This window comes from Antedon bifida, chromosome 2, assembly GCF_963402885.1.
Source record: "Antedon bifida chromosome 2, ecAntBifi1.1, whole genome shotgun sequence".
Taxonomy (NCBI): domain Eukaryota; kingdom Metazoa; phylum Echinodermata; class Crinoidea; order Comatulida; family Antedonidae; genus Antedon; species Antedon bifida.
This window is the reverse complement of record NC_136227.1, coordinates 11,118,044-11,137,144: the sequence shown is the minus strand read 5'-3', so window position 1 is coordinate 11,137,144 and position 19,101 is coordinate 11,118,044. Positions and strand designations below refer to the sequence as shown.

Sequence of the window (19,101 nt, the reverse complement as noted above, 5' to 3'; positions counted from 1 at the left end):
TTGCTACTACAATTAAAGTAGACTCGAACTCTTACTCAAACCGTGGTATGTTTACATTTTTCTCAACGTTGTGCGTCACTCTCTTGACCTTTCTCAAACTGAACTGTACTTTTTTTTAAATCAGACATTAAATAAAAGTTACAATAAGGTGGCACAAACTAAACAAAACAACAGCAAACACTCAGCAAATTAAATAAGTGAATACGATCTTAATAAAGTAATAGTAAAAATGTACTATATCAATTGCAATATTGTTTTATGACCAATTGACCCTTGACTTGACCATATCAGTATCTCAGTAACTACTGGTCATAGATACCTCAAACTGGTCTCAATTTGTTCCAAATGTTCATGTTTATATTTACCTTTATAGAACTTATTTTAAAATTAACCAAATTTCATTATTGACCTTTGACCCAATCTAGCGTTAATTTAGGTAAATATTGGTTGCAGACACTTTTAATCAGTCTTAACTTTATTAGAACATCCATATTTTTATTTAATCTAATAGAACTTTCCCTCAAAAGTTAAAAGGAAATATCATTTCTGACAACTGACCTGGTAGGCCTATTATAATTTACCTTACATTCCAGTTCTTCAACAAATACAATAACATTGAACCAACTCTAAACACTATGTAAATTATCATTTATAAAATACAGTAAGGCCTAGTTAGCACCTAACTACAATTCAATCAATTGTAGGGTAAATAACATTTCACGAAGTTTTATTCAACATTAAAACATTAATGTACATTATTTTAAAACTACTTTAAGAGGTAATCTGGTGCAATTGATTCTTTAGAAGAAACTGGTTAAATATTGCAAATCTTATTTCTTCCAAATCTTGACCGTGTGGGAAATAGCGTGAAAGTTTACGTTTACGTGCTCCTGCGAAAACTTCCTATTATTCTAATCTATTGCATACAACTTCCTCTTTTCCTCCTTCCTCCGGATTTTTAGATAATTTGAGATATATTTTGAATAAGTTCATGTTCCTTTAAAATCAATCTATAGATCATTAACAACACGAAAGTGCTTTTCAAAATATGATACAGTTGTTTTTAAGTACAGTAGTTGTGTAAACACAGTGTGCCCGTGAATATCGGTATTTAGACTTGAACCATCTCACGATTATTCATTTTCATTGCCTCACCTAAATTACTAATTATTAGGCCTATCTTTTTCAGGGAATTGAATTTTACCAAGATTTTCCTGCTAGGTTTGGTGAAAACGATCGTGTTGATGATCCAAATGATATTTGTAGCCCTACTGGGGTCACCGGAAGTAGTATTTCAACTATGCCTCCTGGATCGATAATGCTGATAATGCTCTTTTTGGCCAGGACGGTAATCTTGACCATGAAATAAAAATAAAAGTATGAGTGAACGCTAAAATCGTTCGGAAAAGCAAATTGAAAGAAGACAACTCGTAAAAAATACACAGCATAGTTTGTAATGAAAATATTTTACAATAATTTTTATTTACACAGAAAACCTTCTGAAAATGTTCACTTTAATAGAACATATATCAAAAAGATTGCTTACTCCGAAATGTTTGCTGCATTGCAAACACCGTCACAGACTCCAAAATATACTTGATCCGACTTTGTTTCGTTAAATGTTCACCCATCCATAATTAACAAGTTCCACTTCACGTTTTGTTCCTAAAATAGCACATTACTGATCTATTTATTTCTGTCAACAAATACAGCACCTTTGATAAAGGCTATTACAATAATAACCAAAATGTTACCATTTAAAAAAGAGGGGATTGCGAAATAATGATTTACTTTTTTACAACTCATCATTTGAACAATGTTGATTTACATATAGTCTTGGGAAAGGAAATAATAATCATGAAAAGTATTGCCTTGATTGAATTCCTACCCGGACATCTTTGTCTAGTTTTAATATACTGTACTAAATGAATGAGACAATAACACCTTACAATCTTAATGCAAGTCTTCAATTGATAATATTTCATCATAGATGTGGCCCATGAACTTCTATTCCTGTTACGAATCTTTATCTTTTTTTTCCTGTTTTGCAAATTTCATGTAAAAATACTGATAAAATATTAGTATTAAAATATATTGAAGTTTTCATATCATAGGAATCATTTTGCAAACGTTTCGGGTTTACAGTAAGCTGTTATTAACAATAAAAAACGTGTCTGTCGTCATAAGTTCACCTCCTTCTCCTAACTCTTCATTGGAATGCTTGTTCATCGTAATAATTATATTATTCTAATAAACATTTCTAAATTTGTATATGCCTAGGAATAGGTTTCCTTTGTTGTCTATGTTAGTTTCAATTGTGTATACTTTGTAGACCGGTAAAATATCATTTGTGATTGTATAGTTTCACAATAATGTAATTAATTACAGCTCAAATAATACTGTAGCTCAGCAATCGTCATATTTCGCCATTGGGAATAGTACATGCTGTAGTTAACGATACGATTTTACTCACGCCTTCCATTCTTCTTTCGATTTTCGTTCGGTACAATACTTGTAATTTACATTTACATTTTGAACCATCCAGAATACCATGATGAACATGCGTTATTAAAATGTAAAAGGTAGAGGTCTTTATTCTGGTTTTCAAGCTTTAATAACTGGAAACTGAGGAAATTCGGATTAGGTCAGCAGTGTAGCGCCTACCAGATCAGCACATCGGGAGACGATTCCCAACTTTTTTTAAATAGTGTACCAAGTTCTTTAGCGTGCAATATGTACACAGAACCAATGGCTTTACGTCCCATCCAATGGACGAAGGAATGACAGTGGAATTATATTAAAGAAGTTTGTTTTGTAAAACAATACAGCCATATACAAGGAAGTGATTCATTCCGAGTATGAATTCCATATAAGGAAACACCAACACTTGGGAAATGGGTTATATACCGGTACTGTATGTGGGTGGATGGAATGCACAGACCATTAAAAAAACATACAAAGGAAAAATATTTATACAATTGAGTTTTAAACTTGACATATTATTATTTATATCATTATTATTGAAATCATACTAAAGAAAGTACTTTTAGGCCTAACATAAGTAGAATAAAAGAGGAGAAATAAGTAGTTAGTTAATAATATGTTAGTTGTTAACATACACATTGTGCTATGTGTTATACTATTCCAATTTACGGTACAGTTACCGAAAGAATTGTGATTGTGTTAGCGAAAGCATTGTTGTATTTACACGAATGCATAGAAAGTTGTGTTCTCAGTCACACCCTTGAGTTAATAGTGCTTAGAAGGAAGTTATGCTCCAAGTCATATCAGAGATACAACTGAAGCGATTGCTTTATACCTATGTGTTAGGGAGGACGACGAATATCCTTTGTTCGCTATAGCGTAAAATCATATACAGGTAACATATTCGTTTTATTAGTTACACACCGTTGCGCGAAGACGACGACCGGCCCTTCTGAATCGTTTGGCTCTGGTGATACAGCATAGGCCTAGCCTTCCTAGCATAGGTCTAGCCTCCCATTCAAAACACCGCTTTTAACACAGCCATTTTAACCCAATAAAAATGTTATTTCATTGAACAATTAAATTAGAAGTTCAAATATTATTCAGAGTTTTGAAAATTCCACGTTTAAGTGTAATTTAAACTGTATATTTAAGGTTATATGTACATTATTTCTAGTCGTTCTCTGTAAAACGGAAGATGGCAACTTTATCGTTCAAAAAGTTAAGAAGGAGTTAAGGTCCGCCCACTTGTTAAAGCTCATGCATAAATTATTCATGAGCACCGTTCTATGGCTTCCCGTCGTGTTTCGTAAAGTCCCTAATGATGTAAATATGACAAAATACCGTGTTCAAAATCTATGATTCGTGGAATTTCGGAGACAGCAAGGATAGGTGTCCAAGACCGTTATTTCCACAAAAGAATATTTTTATCTATTCTAGAAACAGTTACGTAGTGCTAACGAAAGCGAAAGCATTGTTTATAACAACACACCTCGTACTCGTCGACATCTTCTTTAAATCGGCAACAACGTGATGTTACCGAAAGCAGCAGTTAGTATTTTCCATTATTGAAATTCAATACTATTATTATACTGTATAGTAATAATTATTTTTGTATATTAGTGTTACCGAAAGTGTGTACTCTATCTAACGGATATTGAAAAAAAAATATGAATGATATAAAAAAGACGATGTAATTGCAGGTTATTGAATTGTGAATGCAAACAATAAACTATAGAATTTATAATCCTATTGTTTCAGAAAATGAAAAATAATTTCAAACATCATCTAGAACAACACGGTCCCTCATTGAATCTTTATTTTAAACAATAAAAAACATCGTGTACTAATACTGCTACAACTTAACGAATAGGGATATAACTTGGGTAAAATCACAAATTAGAGCATCTTTTTTCAATGTAGGCCCCCTACTATTAAACAGCTACAACTTAACTTCAGGAATAAGGATATACCTTGAATAAAACCACGAGTAAGCCAACCATAATAAGAAGTACTACAGTAATGATAGCACTGAACGTGTCATCCAAAGCCAATCGGTTGCCTTGGTCGAACGCTATTTTTAACCAAAGCCTTGGAAATCGCGGTAAGGAAATAACAATAAAGTTGTTCTTACTATTGGATTAGTTTTGAAATTACCTAATAATTTCACATGATTATCCTATTCGTTCCTCAAAATAGATATTTGTTTTCGTTATAGATGTAGATAAAGATACACAATGAAATAAGCAAAAAGCTAAATTAAAACTAGAACGTAAAACAGAAAAAAAAATGTGCAGAGCTTATCTTTCGGGCAACACTAGCCCTTCATCCGTGCAAGTGAAACTCTATAATTATTATTATATACATTACATGCACAAAACAAATTCTAAACCGCCCGGCGATATACTAAAAATGATGATTAATTTGAAACGATAAAGATGATGAAATCTGAGAGGGTGAAAAGCGCCTCTCAGTCGAGATTCGAACTCAGAACCTTAAAACAGCAAGTCTATGAAAGCTGACTATTTATCTATTGGTAGGCTATATACAAATTCACCTATGTTGGTGACACCTATTTTAAAACCAATGCATTGAACTTTGCCTGATTCGCTTGTTAATAAAGTTTAGAAGTTACAAAATACGTTACTGAAGATCAAGATGTTATCTCGGTAGTACACCTATTATTCAAGCACTAAGTGTGTTGAAAACTAGAATTACAATTACATGTTTCCAATTTGACCCTTCAGCGCGTTTAATAGTAACTCTGCCTCTGGAAGAAGTTTTTTTGTCTTTATACTTCTTAATGTACATGGAATGGTGGAAAAATATGCCGAGGGAACGAAATAATATTTTGAAGGAACGAATACTACTGTATGTAATTCCCTCGAAAAATAATTATTCTTTCATATCATGCCCTTTTACAGGCTCCCTGTCATTTTAAGGAAATTATACAGTGTACCACACCCTTACCTTATCGTTGACCTTTTTTGTTTTTTTGTAAGAATAATGAGGTAGTAATATCAACAGTCATTTGGTGTCTTATTCAAAGAAACGATGATAAAGATGGTGACTTGCACTAAGTTGAACACAATGACCCATTATATGTGCGAAACGATTTCCAATGCCATTGTAAATGTAAATCTGCATTGTACATTTAGATAAGCAATAACGTATAATTATGTTTCCGGTAATAAGAAACAATTGTTTAAAATACCTAGTTACTGTGTTCTTAAATAAAAGAGAAACGTATTAACTATTTATAATACCAGTAGATATACATGATACAAATAGGGTTGCTAAAGAAACAAAATGTTGATGATTGCATAAATTAACAAAATAAACAATATTTCTTCATTTCCTGATGATAAAAATGATGAAAGATAAATGATGTATCTCCTTTTTGAAACAGTCTGTTACGTGCAATTATACTTGTATTTGGCTTCGTAAACGAGATTCAAGACTTAGCTACTTACTTTCAGTTTAAGAGGTTTAAGGTTGTTATTACTAATGAATTTTTTAAATTATCTAATAATTTCACATGATTATCCTACTTCGTAATTAACAAAACCGTAGACAAGGAAAAAGAAAACATCAAACAAAACCGCTGGACAGGATTCCTAAAAAGCAAACTTAATTACTATCTAGTAGGTCTCCTATTGCACTGATTGTATAAACACATTTAGAATAAAGTTTGTATGAATATTAAACATGTATATAAATATTATATCAGAATAAATTAAAATATATTGCATTATCATTAAAAATCGTCAATACATAGCAAAATCTTACAATAAATGTTAAGCTTATTTATACAATTTATTTAATTTATATATAAGCCTTATATTATATATTATTTTATAAAAACAATAAAAATTGCATGTCATGAAATATGAGTATAATTTACCTGACTAATCAAACCCACATACATGATCGTCATATCACTTGTTACTTTAATGATTTCTATAAAACCGCTATATAATTCGCTTACAGTGTCATCCATTCTTCTTAGCGGTTACGTAACTAAATAGTTGTGGGATATCCTACAGAATAATACAACCTGTACAGTTAAGTGACGCCACCCTATCACTTCCTTGTAAATATATGTACAGGTATATATACAGACCATAAGTTTACATTCAACACATTATTTGCAGAATCGCAGACGATCTGTTAGCAGTTTCAAAATGAAGGTAGTACTGCACATATCGATATTTTTAACTTGTGGGTTAATCACACAAGTGTTCACTCAGCCGCGAATGAAAGATTCAGATGTTGTAAGTAAACAAAAAACTATTATTATTTCATTATTTTGACAAATATTGCCTTCAATTGTAGGCCCTATATATCTGTAGATGCTAAGCTTAAGTGTAAATTTGTAAACATTGAATACTTGTTGGTAAACTTATGCTATGCTAACTTATGAGAAACTTAAGTTAACTAGAATTTAATTGCAGAGTACGAAATACACCAAGCCTACATGTTAAATGTTTTAAAGTGTTATTCAACATAATTTGTTTACGCCTGACAAAATTATCAGTACTAGAAATAAACAAGAGAAGATTCGACATGGTCTGTGGATTGTGTAAAAAAAGCAAAAACTATTCTAATTAAAATGTATTCTATTTATTCGATTTATTTCTTGTGCACTAACAATGACTACAGTGGCCGTATTCACCAATCACACTTAAGTGAGATATTTCCCTTAAATCCTAAGAATTTCCCTTAAATCAAGAAAATATTAAGGGTTTCACTTAAGTGGTATTCACAAAGGGTTTAAGGTTAAGGGAAACCCTTAACTTGGTCTATTTTCCCCTTAACTTTTAAGGGACCTCAGAGGTCCCTTAAAAGTTCCCTTAACTATTCAGTACCTTGGTTGTGCTGACGATTCTGTATGTGCGAGTACTATGCCTACTTGTAGATGGCCCCAGTCTAGGCTAGGTAGAGATGCTAGGCCCCCTGTTGGTCTGCCCACTAACCGGCCTAGGATTCATGTTTGGTTTGAGTAGCGCCTAGGCCTAGACCTTTTTTTGCTGATCCCCACCATACAAATTAGTCTATGCCTATATATTCATTTATTTGTTTTGTTTTGACCGCCATTATTTTCGTGGAAGATGGCTTCTCATTTCGTTGTAATAGAAATTAGCCCCATTCTAGTAGGCTAGGTAGAGATGCTAGGCCCCCTGTTGGTCTGCCCAGTAACCAGCCTAGGATGCATAGGCCTACACAGAATGTTGGTTTGTTAGTAACATCTAGGCTAGACCTATTTTTCTTGATCCTCATACAAATTAGTTTAGGTTTAATATTCATTTACTTGTTTTTGTTTTGACTGCCATTTTCTTTTTATTGATCATCGTCGTCCATACACTTTTCTCTTCATCCTCCCCGTCCCCCCAACCCCTTACTCTTTTTTTAAATATGCAAATTAGTTTTAGAGAGGAAAGTGATTGGACCATAGGGGAATTAAATCCTCTGTGATTGGACAATGGGACAACTCATGAATATTTATGATTATTTTTACCCTTAAGTTTTACCCTTAAATTAAGTGTTTTCCTTAGGTAAGTGAATCCCTTAACTCATTTGTGAATACCCCTTAAGTGTTTCCCTTTGTTAAGGGAATTCTTAAATTTTAAGGGTAAGTATTTCCCTTAGCCTAAGTGAGATTGGTGAATACGGCCACAGGGTCTTTCACATCTGTTCCGACATGGTTACGGTCCGGCGAATCAAACATTAATGTTTCGTTTTCACGACGCTCCACGCGGCTATGCGCCAATCGATATGCGCGTAGCCGCGTGAAAATTAAACATTAATGTTCGATTCCATGCCGGAACAGGTGTGAAAGACCCTTAAAAGAAGAAAAAAACTAACAACTATATTTCTCACATCGTTTTAAAAAAAAGCGCACCAGCTTGTATTTGAAGAAGAGAACCAGAGAACTTATACTGCGTCCTGAAGCGTTAAGCAAAATTTACATTGAAATATGTTCTGAAGTTTGCAATGTTTTTTCAGCAGGTTTAAAAACTCCACGTACTTCTACGGGTCCGAAAACCCCTTATATCCTTAAATATTAACTTAGAACGATGCATGAGAAATATAGTTGTTTTTAGCTGGGATGATGTTTCTGGCACATCTGTCATATCTATAGTTCCGTTTCGTCACTAAACGAAAACGTTGGGTAAAGGCTTTCCTTAGCGTGCCAAGCTTGTGATGACCATAGTACCATCTCGTTGTCGTTTGTAAACGATAACATGACGTTTTAATAATTTTGGAAGTATTCTCTAAAAGTTCTTTTGAACGTTCTCTTCATCACCTACATTATGTACACGTAATTCACGTAAACAATATACATACACGTTTGTTTGATGTTCGAATAAACAAGCCGAATGGACAGATTCACAAAGTTGTATATTTCATATATGGTGGCCATGTTAACTGTAGGTTATTGAATGAAATATTAATCTCATGTGATTTTAGCATTCCTTTACCAATACAGGTGCGTTGGAAAGTCCTTCTTCGCCATCTTGGTGCGTTTGCGGTACATCAATGTGCGCATTCAAACGTAACCGCGCCTATAATATATATATTAATTATTGTTAATTCTGACATAGGCGATCGAGCACAATGGAAAAACCGCGAAACGTAGATTTGATGACATTAGTTTTCAGTACTACGCTATTGTTCCATTTTTGTCTTTTACAACGACAAAATTTAGCGTTACCTATCGAAATTTGTCGATATCACAGGGTAGTATTTTCACACACTCGCGCTGTTGTTCAACTGGCTTCCGGGTCGCGTATTTTTTTTTCCAGGACGAACGTGGGCAGAAATCATGAATAATTCATTACCTTAATTATTTTCTATTATAAAAAATTGCAAGATAGCTGATCTACTTCCTAAATATACTAAACCTAACCCTCTAAATAATCTCTCTCAACTATTAAAAAAAACATGTTCATGAAAGACCTGGAATCGAGGGCTCCAGCGTAATAGGTTAAAGCCTTTACCACTAGACCAAACATTTCGGTTGGCAAACGCTGTTTACACTAATTATTTAATCTCTCTGCATGCTTATATAGCGCCCTCTATAATGATCCCTATTATGTCATAATTATTCATGAATTATTCATGATTTCTGCCCACGTTCATCCTGGAAAAAAAAAATTACGCTTCCGGGTCCGTCACTTCCTGCAAAATGGCCGTTTGTGGCGCCATTCAATATTAAATACAAATATTTTAGTGGTTCAACTGATCGTGAACAGTGAACTACTGCAATTACCTTGTTTTAGATATTCAACTTTAAAGGCATTTACTTTACGTGAACTACCATTTGTTTTAGTAATTTAACTATTATTGAAAGCTTTTACTTTTACGTAAACTACAATGTGATTTTAGTGATTCAACTGAATCGTGAATTTATTTGTTTTAGATATTCAACTAATCAATTATGAAGGCCTTTACTTTACGTGTCAAATTTAGGTGCGATTCAATGTTACTATAGGAGGCTAATTGAACTAATTATTTATGCTATTTATTAATCATTTAATCAAATTTAGGTGCGATTCAATGTTACTATAGGAGGCCTGGTAGGCCTACCAGGGACACACCTTTACTGTTTATAATATCGATTATTTCTGTTGCTTGTTCTATTTATAATTATAAATGATGTCTACGACCGATATATAAGTAGGCTACAAAAGTTGTTAGTTGATCATTTTGTTCCAAAATTAACAAGATGCTGTTGTCATGATATATTGTGATACAAATGTTTCAGTGATTGATTACCCCTATTAACGGTTTCCTCCTCTGTGTAACGTTCAGATAATATATATAATAATATAATATGTATTGTACGTATACACTGTTCTTTACAATATTATTTGCATCTTACGATCTTATGAGTAATACCAATTGTTGTAATACCAATTGTTGTAAAGTTTTTACATCATTACAGGAGAGTTAATGTACATTTTGTTTACAAATAATTCAATCTATTGAGACATTCTTACTACCTCATCAGAACGTTAATGGCATTTCACAACAACAGTCCCACATAGACCCACGTTACCTTATAACTTGCCCTACCACAATATACTTTAATTTGGTATATTACCCTGGAAGCGATATTTCTGGCGTACCTAATGTATGGACCACCATGAAACATCACAAAATAAACATGCATTACTCATCAGTCATATGCATAGGTGTCACCCGGGCTTCAATTTCCAGAAGAGTTGGTCATGTTTTCGAGAACCATTCGGGTACACCCACTAGAGGGTGCGCGAGCGAAGCGAGATAAATTTTAAATTTATCTTAAAACGGCACGCATAGGGACATTTAAATCGCTTGCTATGTGCAATGTCGTGGATTGTCGGAGCCAATGTTGTATTAACGTAAAACTCAAGATTTGTTCGAAATACTAATGTCAAAATTAGCGCGTGAATTTTAATGATTTTATTTTAAAAATACGATTTTTGGCCTATATTTATTTTTACTGCCTAATATGGTTAATAACAGATACAAATTTCATTCAATATAAAATCCATTCTAGAAAAAAAATAACAGCGAATTTATCAAAATTGTTGTTTTTTCTCTTTTAAAGTGAAATTTCATGGTTTTTTCCAGTTTTCATGGTTACAAGACACTATTAAAATTTACTAAATATAACATTATTAGTGGATTTATATAATTTAAGTTGTCTTCCTAATAAAATATTAAAAAGTTTGGATTGCCACATTTACCATTTTGGACTTTTGGCACACTTTGAATTGATTCTGGTCCACTGTGCGTCTGTAACTGTTCTACGCTAAGTTGGAACACTGCTTTTTTGATTGGCCTAGCATTCGTCAATGATTTACTATGGATAAATAATAAAACTAGTTTTTCTTAAAGTAATGAATGTGTTGTATTTGTATCTGTAGAATGGAGAGAATATTTTAAGATGAAAAATGGACTGTTCTATTGTTCAAATCATGAAATATTCCGTGATCTCCATTAATTTCTTAAAATTAAAATATTGCTGCACTTTTTAGATACAAAATCTACACACCCTGTCGAATCTTCTCTTGTTTATTTCAAATACTGAAAATGTTGTACTATATTTCACATATCATTATATTTTTAAAATAGTACAATTTTTTTATTTTGTTTAGTCTAGATGTTTGAGAAAAGTTGTTTTGGTTATATATGATGTTGATGATAAAATTCATATTATTATAAGTCTGGTTAATTAGTTTTGCAAATGTATATTACGTTTTTATGAAATACCTAAGGTCACTTTGAGAAAGGCTAGAGTGGCAAATGAGGTATATGTGATTGGCTATCAATATCCGGTGAATAAGAAATTAATAATCGTGGGAATAATACAAAAAAGGACAATGACATTCCAAAGATGTTGAACGGGATTTTGCTAGCACTGCTTTACCTTTTCGGTATTTCTGCTGGCTTTTTAACACGTTTATGCCTATGACCAGATCTGCTTTCTGCAAACAGTACTTAAGCTGCATACCACAGTGTTTATGCTAATAGCTGCATAACGTACGTGTTTCTACAACATATACGATATGTTTCCGTTAGCTGCATAACGTTTTATACAGTTTGAAATTTCTGCTAGCCGTAAACAATGTTTCTTTTATCTGCATACTCTATTACAATCTATACTTGCTGATAACGTGATTATGCTTGCTAGATACACCACGAGTTTTCATACTCATTGTTTCTGCTAGCTGCATAACGTGTTTCTAGCTGCTAGCTGCATAACGTGTTTCTAGCTGCTAGCTGTATAACGCCTGATTTCAACAATTATTGTGTAAAAACAGTTACATTCGACTCGAGGTAAACACTATATATCCATTACTTCTTGGATAACACGTTTTCCATTATGATTTTTTTTAGAACTATATGGTCAAATATGGTTATATGGAAGCTGTAGAAAAGGGTAAAAAACATACTGATGAGGAGATGCGGCAAGGTCTCATGCGTTTCCAGGAGTTTAATGGAATGGACATGACAGGTAAAATGTCTGAGGACATGACCAGTAAGATGGAGACACCAAGATGTGGTATGAAAGATATGAACTTAGATGTACCATCAGACCATCCCCGAGCTAAACGTTATACAACTGTGGGCAATCGCTGGTACAAGAACGATTTAACATACACGTACGTTTTATTTTCACAATGTTCATTATATAGGCCTAACTGATCAAGAAACATTTAATACTATTCCACAAGATAAATTTCATACTATTCCGCTTGTAGAACAGTCGCAGTGGAAACATCAGGCATCAGTAGATTAGCAACCGAAGTACAGGTAGGCCTACGTGTTGATTGGCTGCCTAGACATGGCCTAAATCTGAGAACAATAAAACTGCTAACTATCCAAATTGACCTCGCATTTTTAGTAAATTACTACATAAATTACTACATAAATGATCTTTGTTTATATTATAATCATTCTTAACTCAATACAAAAAAGTAATAAAATAGATCTAAAAACAACGAATATGAAATGGGGATCAGCTCAAAAGTTTAACAATGTTTTCGTTATCGTAAAGGCCAACTAAGACAACGTCGTACGACGAGGCCCGACGAAATGTCTTGACTCGTCGGTCCTGTCCGAGTTGAATCCCGACGAGACGAGTGTTCGTGACTTAGCGTCGGGCTTTGTATTAGGTCGTCGCGAGAACTGTAAACATGTTTAATTTTCTCCCGACGATCGAGACGACTCGTCGGGCCTCTTCGTACGACGCTGTCTGAGTTGGCATTTAGGTTGTGAAACGTCTCTAATGTTTTACTCTGATTTAATAGCATACTATTGGAGAACCAAGCTCCACAAATAACAAAATAGAATATTCTATCTTTGCATCTTGATTTCTAATATTGTTTAAAAGTTGAATGAAGAGAATAATATTCAAATGAGATAAAATATTGACTGTGACGTCGAATTTTATAAATTCTTTCAAAAAATTAAAATATTCTCCCCATTTAACAAATATAAACATTCTTTGTTTTATAACACAGCTACTGTTCTAGAGGAAACGTATTAAGTGTCGAAGGTAAGCCATGTAAAAATGTGGCCCTCTAATTTTAACCGCAGGGAGTAGATCAGTTATAGATGGTGTACTTTACTTTACTCATCTGTGTTGTTCTTAGTCGCGTGCAACGCGAAGGCCATTGTTTTTTTTATCGCGATTCTACGAGAAGTATTGTTTTTTGATCGCGAACACACGCGCTCCCACGAAAGGTATTGTTTTTTGATCGCGCTCTCACGAAGGTGATTTTTGGGTGAAAATTCTATGAAAGACCCCTTCCCTACAATTTGTGACGTTTTGTAGAAATAATACATATATATTACTTTAAAAACATTAAACCAGGTCATTCCTTGTCTTAAATGTACGTTTTATGGTAAATTATGATAAAAAGTGAGAAACAATGCACGACCTAAGTAGCTCGCGGCGACTGACCTATCGTGGACGTTCTTTAGGCCCAGCCTAGCTAGGCTTAGTTTTGTAGGCCTCCTAGCTGGTAAACATCGGTAACGTACGAACATCATTGCTACATTAATTGTCTTTCTATTTTTGCCAGACTCCGTTGATACAAATTGGGGAAAACCCGGTATTTTCGCTGAAAAGTTAGGAGTCTTCCATTTGTTTTGGCCTCACGATCGATCGAAAAGTGGGTGAATTACAGAAGAAAAAAAATATATAAATCCGCGCGCAATGCATTTTGGGATTTATTATTAGAATGAACTTATTTTGCACATTTTTAACCATTTAAAGACGAAAAAAGTTATTGCAATAGGACCATTAGTATTATTTTTACATTAAATATAGTTAGTGATCTTAAATTAGATCTAAAAACGTAGGAAAGGTGTCTTTAAGGGTGTCATGGTACGGTGTAGATAGTAGTTTAGGTATCCAAAGCAAAGCCACATTCGCTATCGAATTTGGTCGTTAACACGGGTTAGGTTCTATGTTCCTTTTCAGATCTTATTAATTACTAAATAATCTTCTTTTCCCTAGGTATAAAAGTTTCACACCAGATCTGAGCAGAGAAGACGTAAGAAAGGCTTTACAAGATGCATTTGGAGTTTGGAGTGATGTATCACCTTTGACATTTACAGAAGTTGACCCTAACATGCCTGCAGACATTATAATACTATTTCAGGCCGGTGAACATGGTGACGGGAAAAACGCTAGTTTTGATGGACCAAATAAGGTATTGGCACATGCGTACTTTCCAGGGCCTGGTATAGGCGGTGATGCTCACTTCGATGAAGATGAATACTTTACAAAGAACGGCAACAGTAAGACTTATTATTGTTAATAATATGCTAGTATTAGTATTAATATTATGAGAAAGAATATCCTGCTTAATGTATAATAATAGAGTGAGCCCACATATTAATTAATTAATTATTAAGACTGCTCTCTCTAGTTAGTCAAATAAAATACAACACGCCGCTTACTGTATTCTCCTTGACTGTTCGCTAGTGTAGAGGCTCTTTATGTATAATTATTTTGAGTCGTCGCATTTTACTTATTTACTCTGATTGCAAATTTGCTGTGTTTTTTTAGGAGGAATCGATTTATTCCAGGTGGCTGCGCATGAGTTTGGTCATTCCTTGGGTCTCGGTCATTCCAATATTGAGCAGGCATTGATGGCGCCCTACTATGCAGGCTATATTCCAAATTTCGTACTACATCCTGATGACGTTGCGGGAATACAGTCTATATATGGTAAGTGACTTTTCAAAACTGCTACCTTCGTCGCAGTTCGCTAATTTACTTGATATACTTACTTATGTTGTGAGGGCACGTTTTATGTTTGATTAGGCCTATGTCTAGGCCACGATGTTTTTGTTTTTTTTTTATTTGATTTCCGCCTAAATTCACATTATATACACTAAAAGAAGATTTTGCTTTATAATAAATAATGTAAAATCTGAATTTAAAAAAAATATTGAGTAATAAACAATACTATCAACTTGTTGGACTAAACCGTTTATAGATATTATAATAATGACTTTTAAAATGACTGATAAAAATACACATGCGTAATAACGGGTGTCGTTTTGAAACATTTGTAATTATTTGTAAATTTTATCTTCAAGGTGTGAACCGTGGAACCCCTGAAACTCCCGATCCTCAGGAGCCTGTTTACCCCCCAGTTGACCCTGACTTTTGCACATCTAACACCGATGTAGCATTATACGATGGAACTGGAGCTTATTTGTTTCAAGTGAGTAATTATGTTTTATAAACGTTTTCTATGCTATGTCTGACTTATATGACTCAACAAAAAACTGAACTTTAGTTGTATGTATACATGTTTAATATATTGTACACAAATAATAAACTGTAGACTTTTGATGACAGTTAAATATCAAGAAAATATTTTTTCTTTGTAAATGGGTATGATTCCAAGTACACTATTTGTTAGCGAGTGATTTATTTCTTATTGAGAACTGAACCACAACTAAACTTTAGATCTTCTAAAAAACTGCACTGATGAGTTTCGAACGCGGTCGTAATGCCTGAAACTAAACATTTACCTAACCAGTCTAGGTTTGAGACGGAAAGTCGGCTACAGTCTAGTACCTGTACAATTATACATGGGTTGTAATGTCGCATTGTCTTTTTTAGTATTTCTCTACAAATGTCCGTAAATAGTGTATATATGTAGGGCACGCCATGTGTGCCAAAATCTTGTTTTCGATATTAAGCCGAATCGCCACCTTGAACGAATAATGAATCAAACGTACACTGGTGGCGCTCGCAAAGTTAGACTTATAGCATAACAAGAAACATCGTCAGGAAATCAATAAGATTAAGACATAAGCTAGTTATTTTTGTAATTCTAGGGTAAACAAGTTACTTTTATTACGATGCGTGGAACTGTACCCCCTGAAACTGAATACCCAAAATTAATAGCAGAAGAATTCCAAGGCTTACCGGACGATCTAGATGCAGCGTACTACAAATTTCGACGAAATACTTATGTATTTTTTAAAGGTAATTTTACCTATTTTTGACTATATTTTATTTCCAAATTATTTTATTATGAGTGTTAAATTTGTTCTGTGTTTTATCATAACTTAAATCTTAATGTTCTTTTTTATCTTGATGATTTTGAATGAGAGACGTACGTTTAATATAACTAATAGAAAAAAATAGCTTTGATTTCATTTTTCTTTTATTTCTTCCAGGCAACTTGTATTGGCAATACGACCAAAATAAGGTTCTTCAATCCGGATTTCCAAGAAACATTGGAAAATTTGACGTAAATCTCCCAGGAGATTTAGATGCAGCTGTATCGTGGAACTCGGGGTATACATTTTTCTTCAAGGGAGATCGGTATTGGCTATATAACGAATATTATGAAAGTTTTGTTGAGGTCCGACAAAACATCAATAGATGGGGTGGCATCCCAGGTAATCTGAACGCAGCATTACGATGGAAAGATGGTAAGAATTCTTTTAAGATATTGAAAGCACCAAAAGAACGTTTACATTTATAAAAATAGTTTATAAAAGACGTTTGCTAATAACAGTTTCATCATAAAGCTCAATATTGTTTGAATCCTATTCTGCTGTCAAAATGTTGGTAACATTATTCGCAACATCGTCTTGAACACATCGACATTACGAAAGTTGGACAAACTCATGCCAACCTTATTCGATCCGAAACTGACCGTGGTATTACTATGTACAGCGCTTAGAACTTATAACTCACACAATAAGCCGCTTTATAAATCTAAAATATTAGTATTATTATTATTAGTATATATTCGATGAGAAGGTTTGTAGAAAAATATAATCTTGTGATCTCAATAATCTATATGTATTTTTAAAATTTGTCTTGATGCTATATTTGGAATTTTGACTGATCACTGATATGCCAATGGAGATCTATATCTTTTACTTGAAGAGAAATAAAATTATCTAATCTCATAATTGTGTTTGTTATCAAAATCGACCACCGCTATGTTATTGCCGTTTTATTATGTATCCCATTCTGTATGGGATGGGCTAAATGATTTAACTCACATTATTTTAGAATGCACTACCTAATTATATACGATTCGTCTATCTTGAAACAGTCGGTTCTTAAAACCCATTTTTGTATTGCAAGCGTTGTGAGAGGTTTTGCTACTCAAAATATTAAGATTATTATTATATTATTATAAATAAAAATATAATATTTGATAATGGTTTTTAATTTTCTTGCAGGTCATTTATACTTTTTTAAAGATGGTCAGTACTATATGTACTCCACGCTTACTTACAGTGTAGATTTGAATGTATATCCACTGCCTTCTGGAGAAGCATGGTTCAGCTGCCGTCCCGGTTCATACCAGTATTATCCCAGTTCAGCACACGTTCCGGCACTTAATATAGCTGTTCTGATTGTCGCCGTGCTGTCATGCGTTCTACACTTTTAAAACAATTAATAAATATTGTAAATTTGTTTACATCATCATTAGTGTGTGTGCTCCAGACTGTATATTTCCTTCATGGTCAGATCCAGATGTTCTTTGATCCAGACGTTATTTGATCCAGACGTTATTTGAGCCAGACGTTTCCGAGTGATATAAAACATTTTTGGCTTCTATCTCTCTCATACGTGATATATTATAATGTTGTGTATTACAGTATCTTGTAGGCCTATAGACTGTCAATTAAAAAAGACTCAATCAACGTTTGAGTTTGATTCAATGGTTTAATAACATGATAATAATATATATTCCCTTTTTTCTATTTATCATTTCTTGTTTTTTCGCAATACTTTCTTGTTAGATTTTGTAATTTTGTCATAACTCATTTGATTCTTTGAAACTTAGACTAAAAAACATTAGTAATACCGCACAGTTTGTACTTTATATTTATTTATGTGTTAAAACTGAAAAAAACACAACAAAATATAAAGAAATAAAAAACAGTACATTCCACTACATCGTTTGTACTCAATGTAGTAAACAATGCTTAAGTCTATGTCGAATGTAATGTATATAATATGTTTAAAAAATGTAGTCTCATCCTAATCGCAGCCATGAATGATCGCAGTGGGCCTATACTTTACACATTATTTACGTTAACATGAATAAAAAAATTCAGTTTGTACAATTTAACTAATGTTTTGCATACAATAGAGTAATACCTTTTATATTTTAAAATATAGTATTTCCGATCCTTTTCATTAAAAAAATGGTTAATGAATGAATGAATATCTGTCGGTATATTAATTATTATATCGTGGTTTATACAGTAGACCTAATTAATTGGTTTTGCTATTCTATATTTCTTTTATTGGTTTACTGTGTGAATTAGAGTTAAACGTATTAAAACTATGTGTAAATAAACTTTAAAAAATTAAGAACGTATGTACGTTGTTTTTTGTAGTTTCAATCGCATAATATTAAAAAACGTGAAATAGGATGTACGCATGCGTGTGTTACAGAAGTAATGGTAGTAGTTTACTCTGTAATATTATTATTATTTATGTAGAGAGCAACAGAGGGCGTGCTATTTATTATTTTGGCCTATATTGAAAATAGATAACTAGAGATTATGGAATTTGTGAATTTACCTGGTACACCAGCCTGTCCCTGCATTAGACATGCA

General features: G+C 33.2%; 1 protein-coding gene across 1 annotated transcript; it reads left to right on the top strand.

The window, feature by feature from the left end:
• Window positions 1-6,642: 6,642 nt before the first annotated feature.
• Window positions 6,643-18,826, top strand: LOC144835114 (interstitial collagenase-like). The gene is made up of 8 exons (XM_078690155.1): window positions 6,643-6,758; window positions 12,373-12,638; window positions 14,501-14,784; window positions 15,056-15,217; window positions 15,592-15,719; window positions 16,342-16,492; window positions 16,687-16,944; window positions 17,710-18,826. Exons 1-8 carry the CDS (start codon window positions 6,669-6,671, stop codon window positions 17,919-17,921), a joined length of 1,551 nt encoding a protein of 516 aa, XP_078546281.1. The 5' UTR covers window positions 6,643-6,668; the 3' UTR covers window positions 17,922-18,826.
• The last annotated feature ends 275 nt before the right edge of the window (window positions 18,827-19,101 follow it).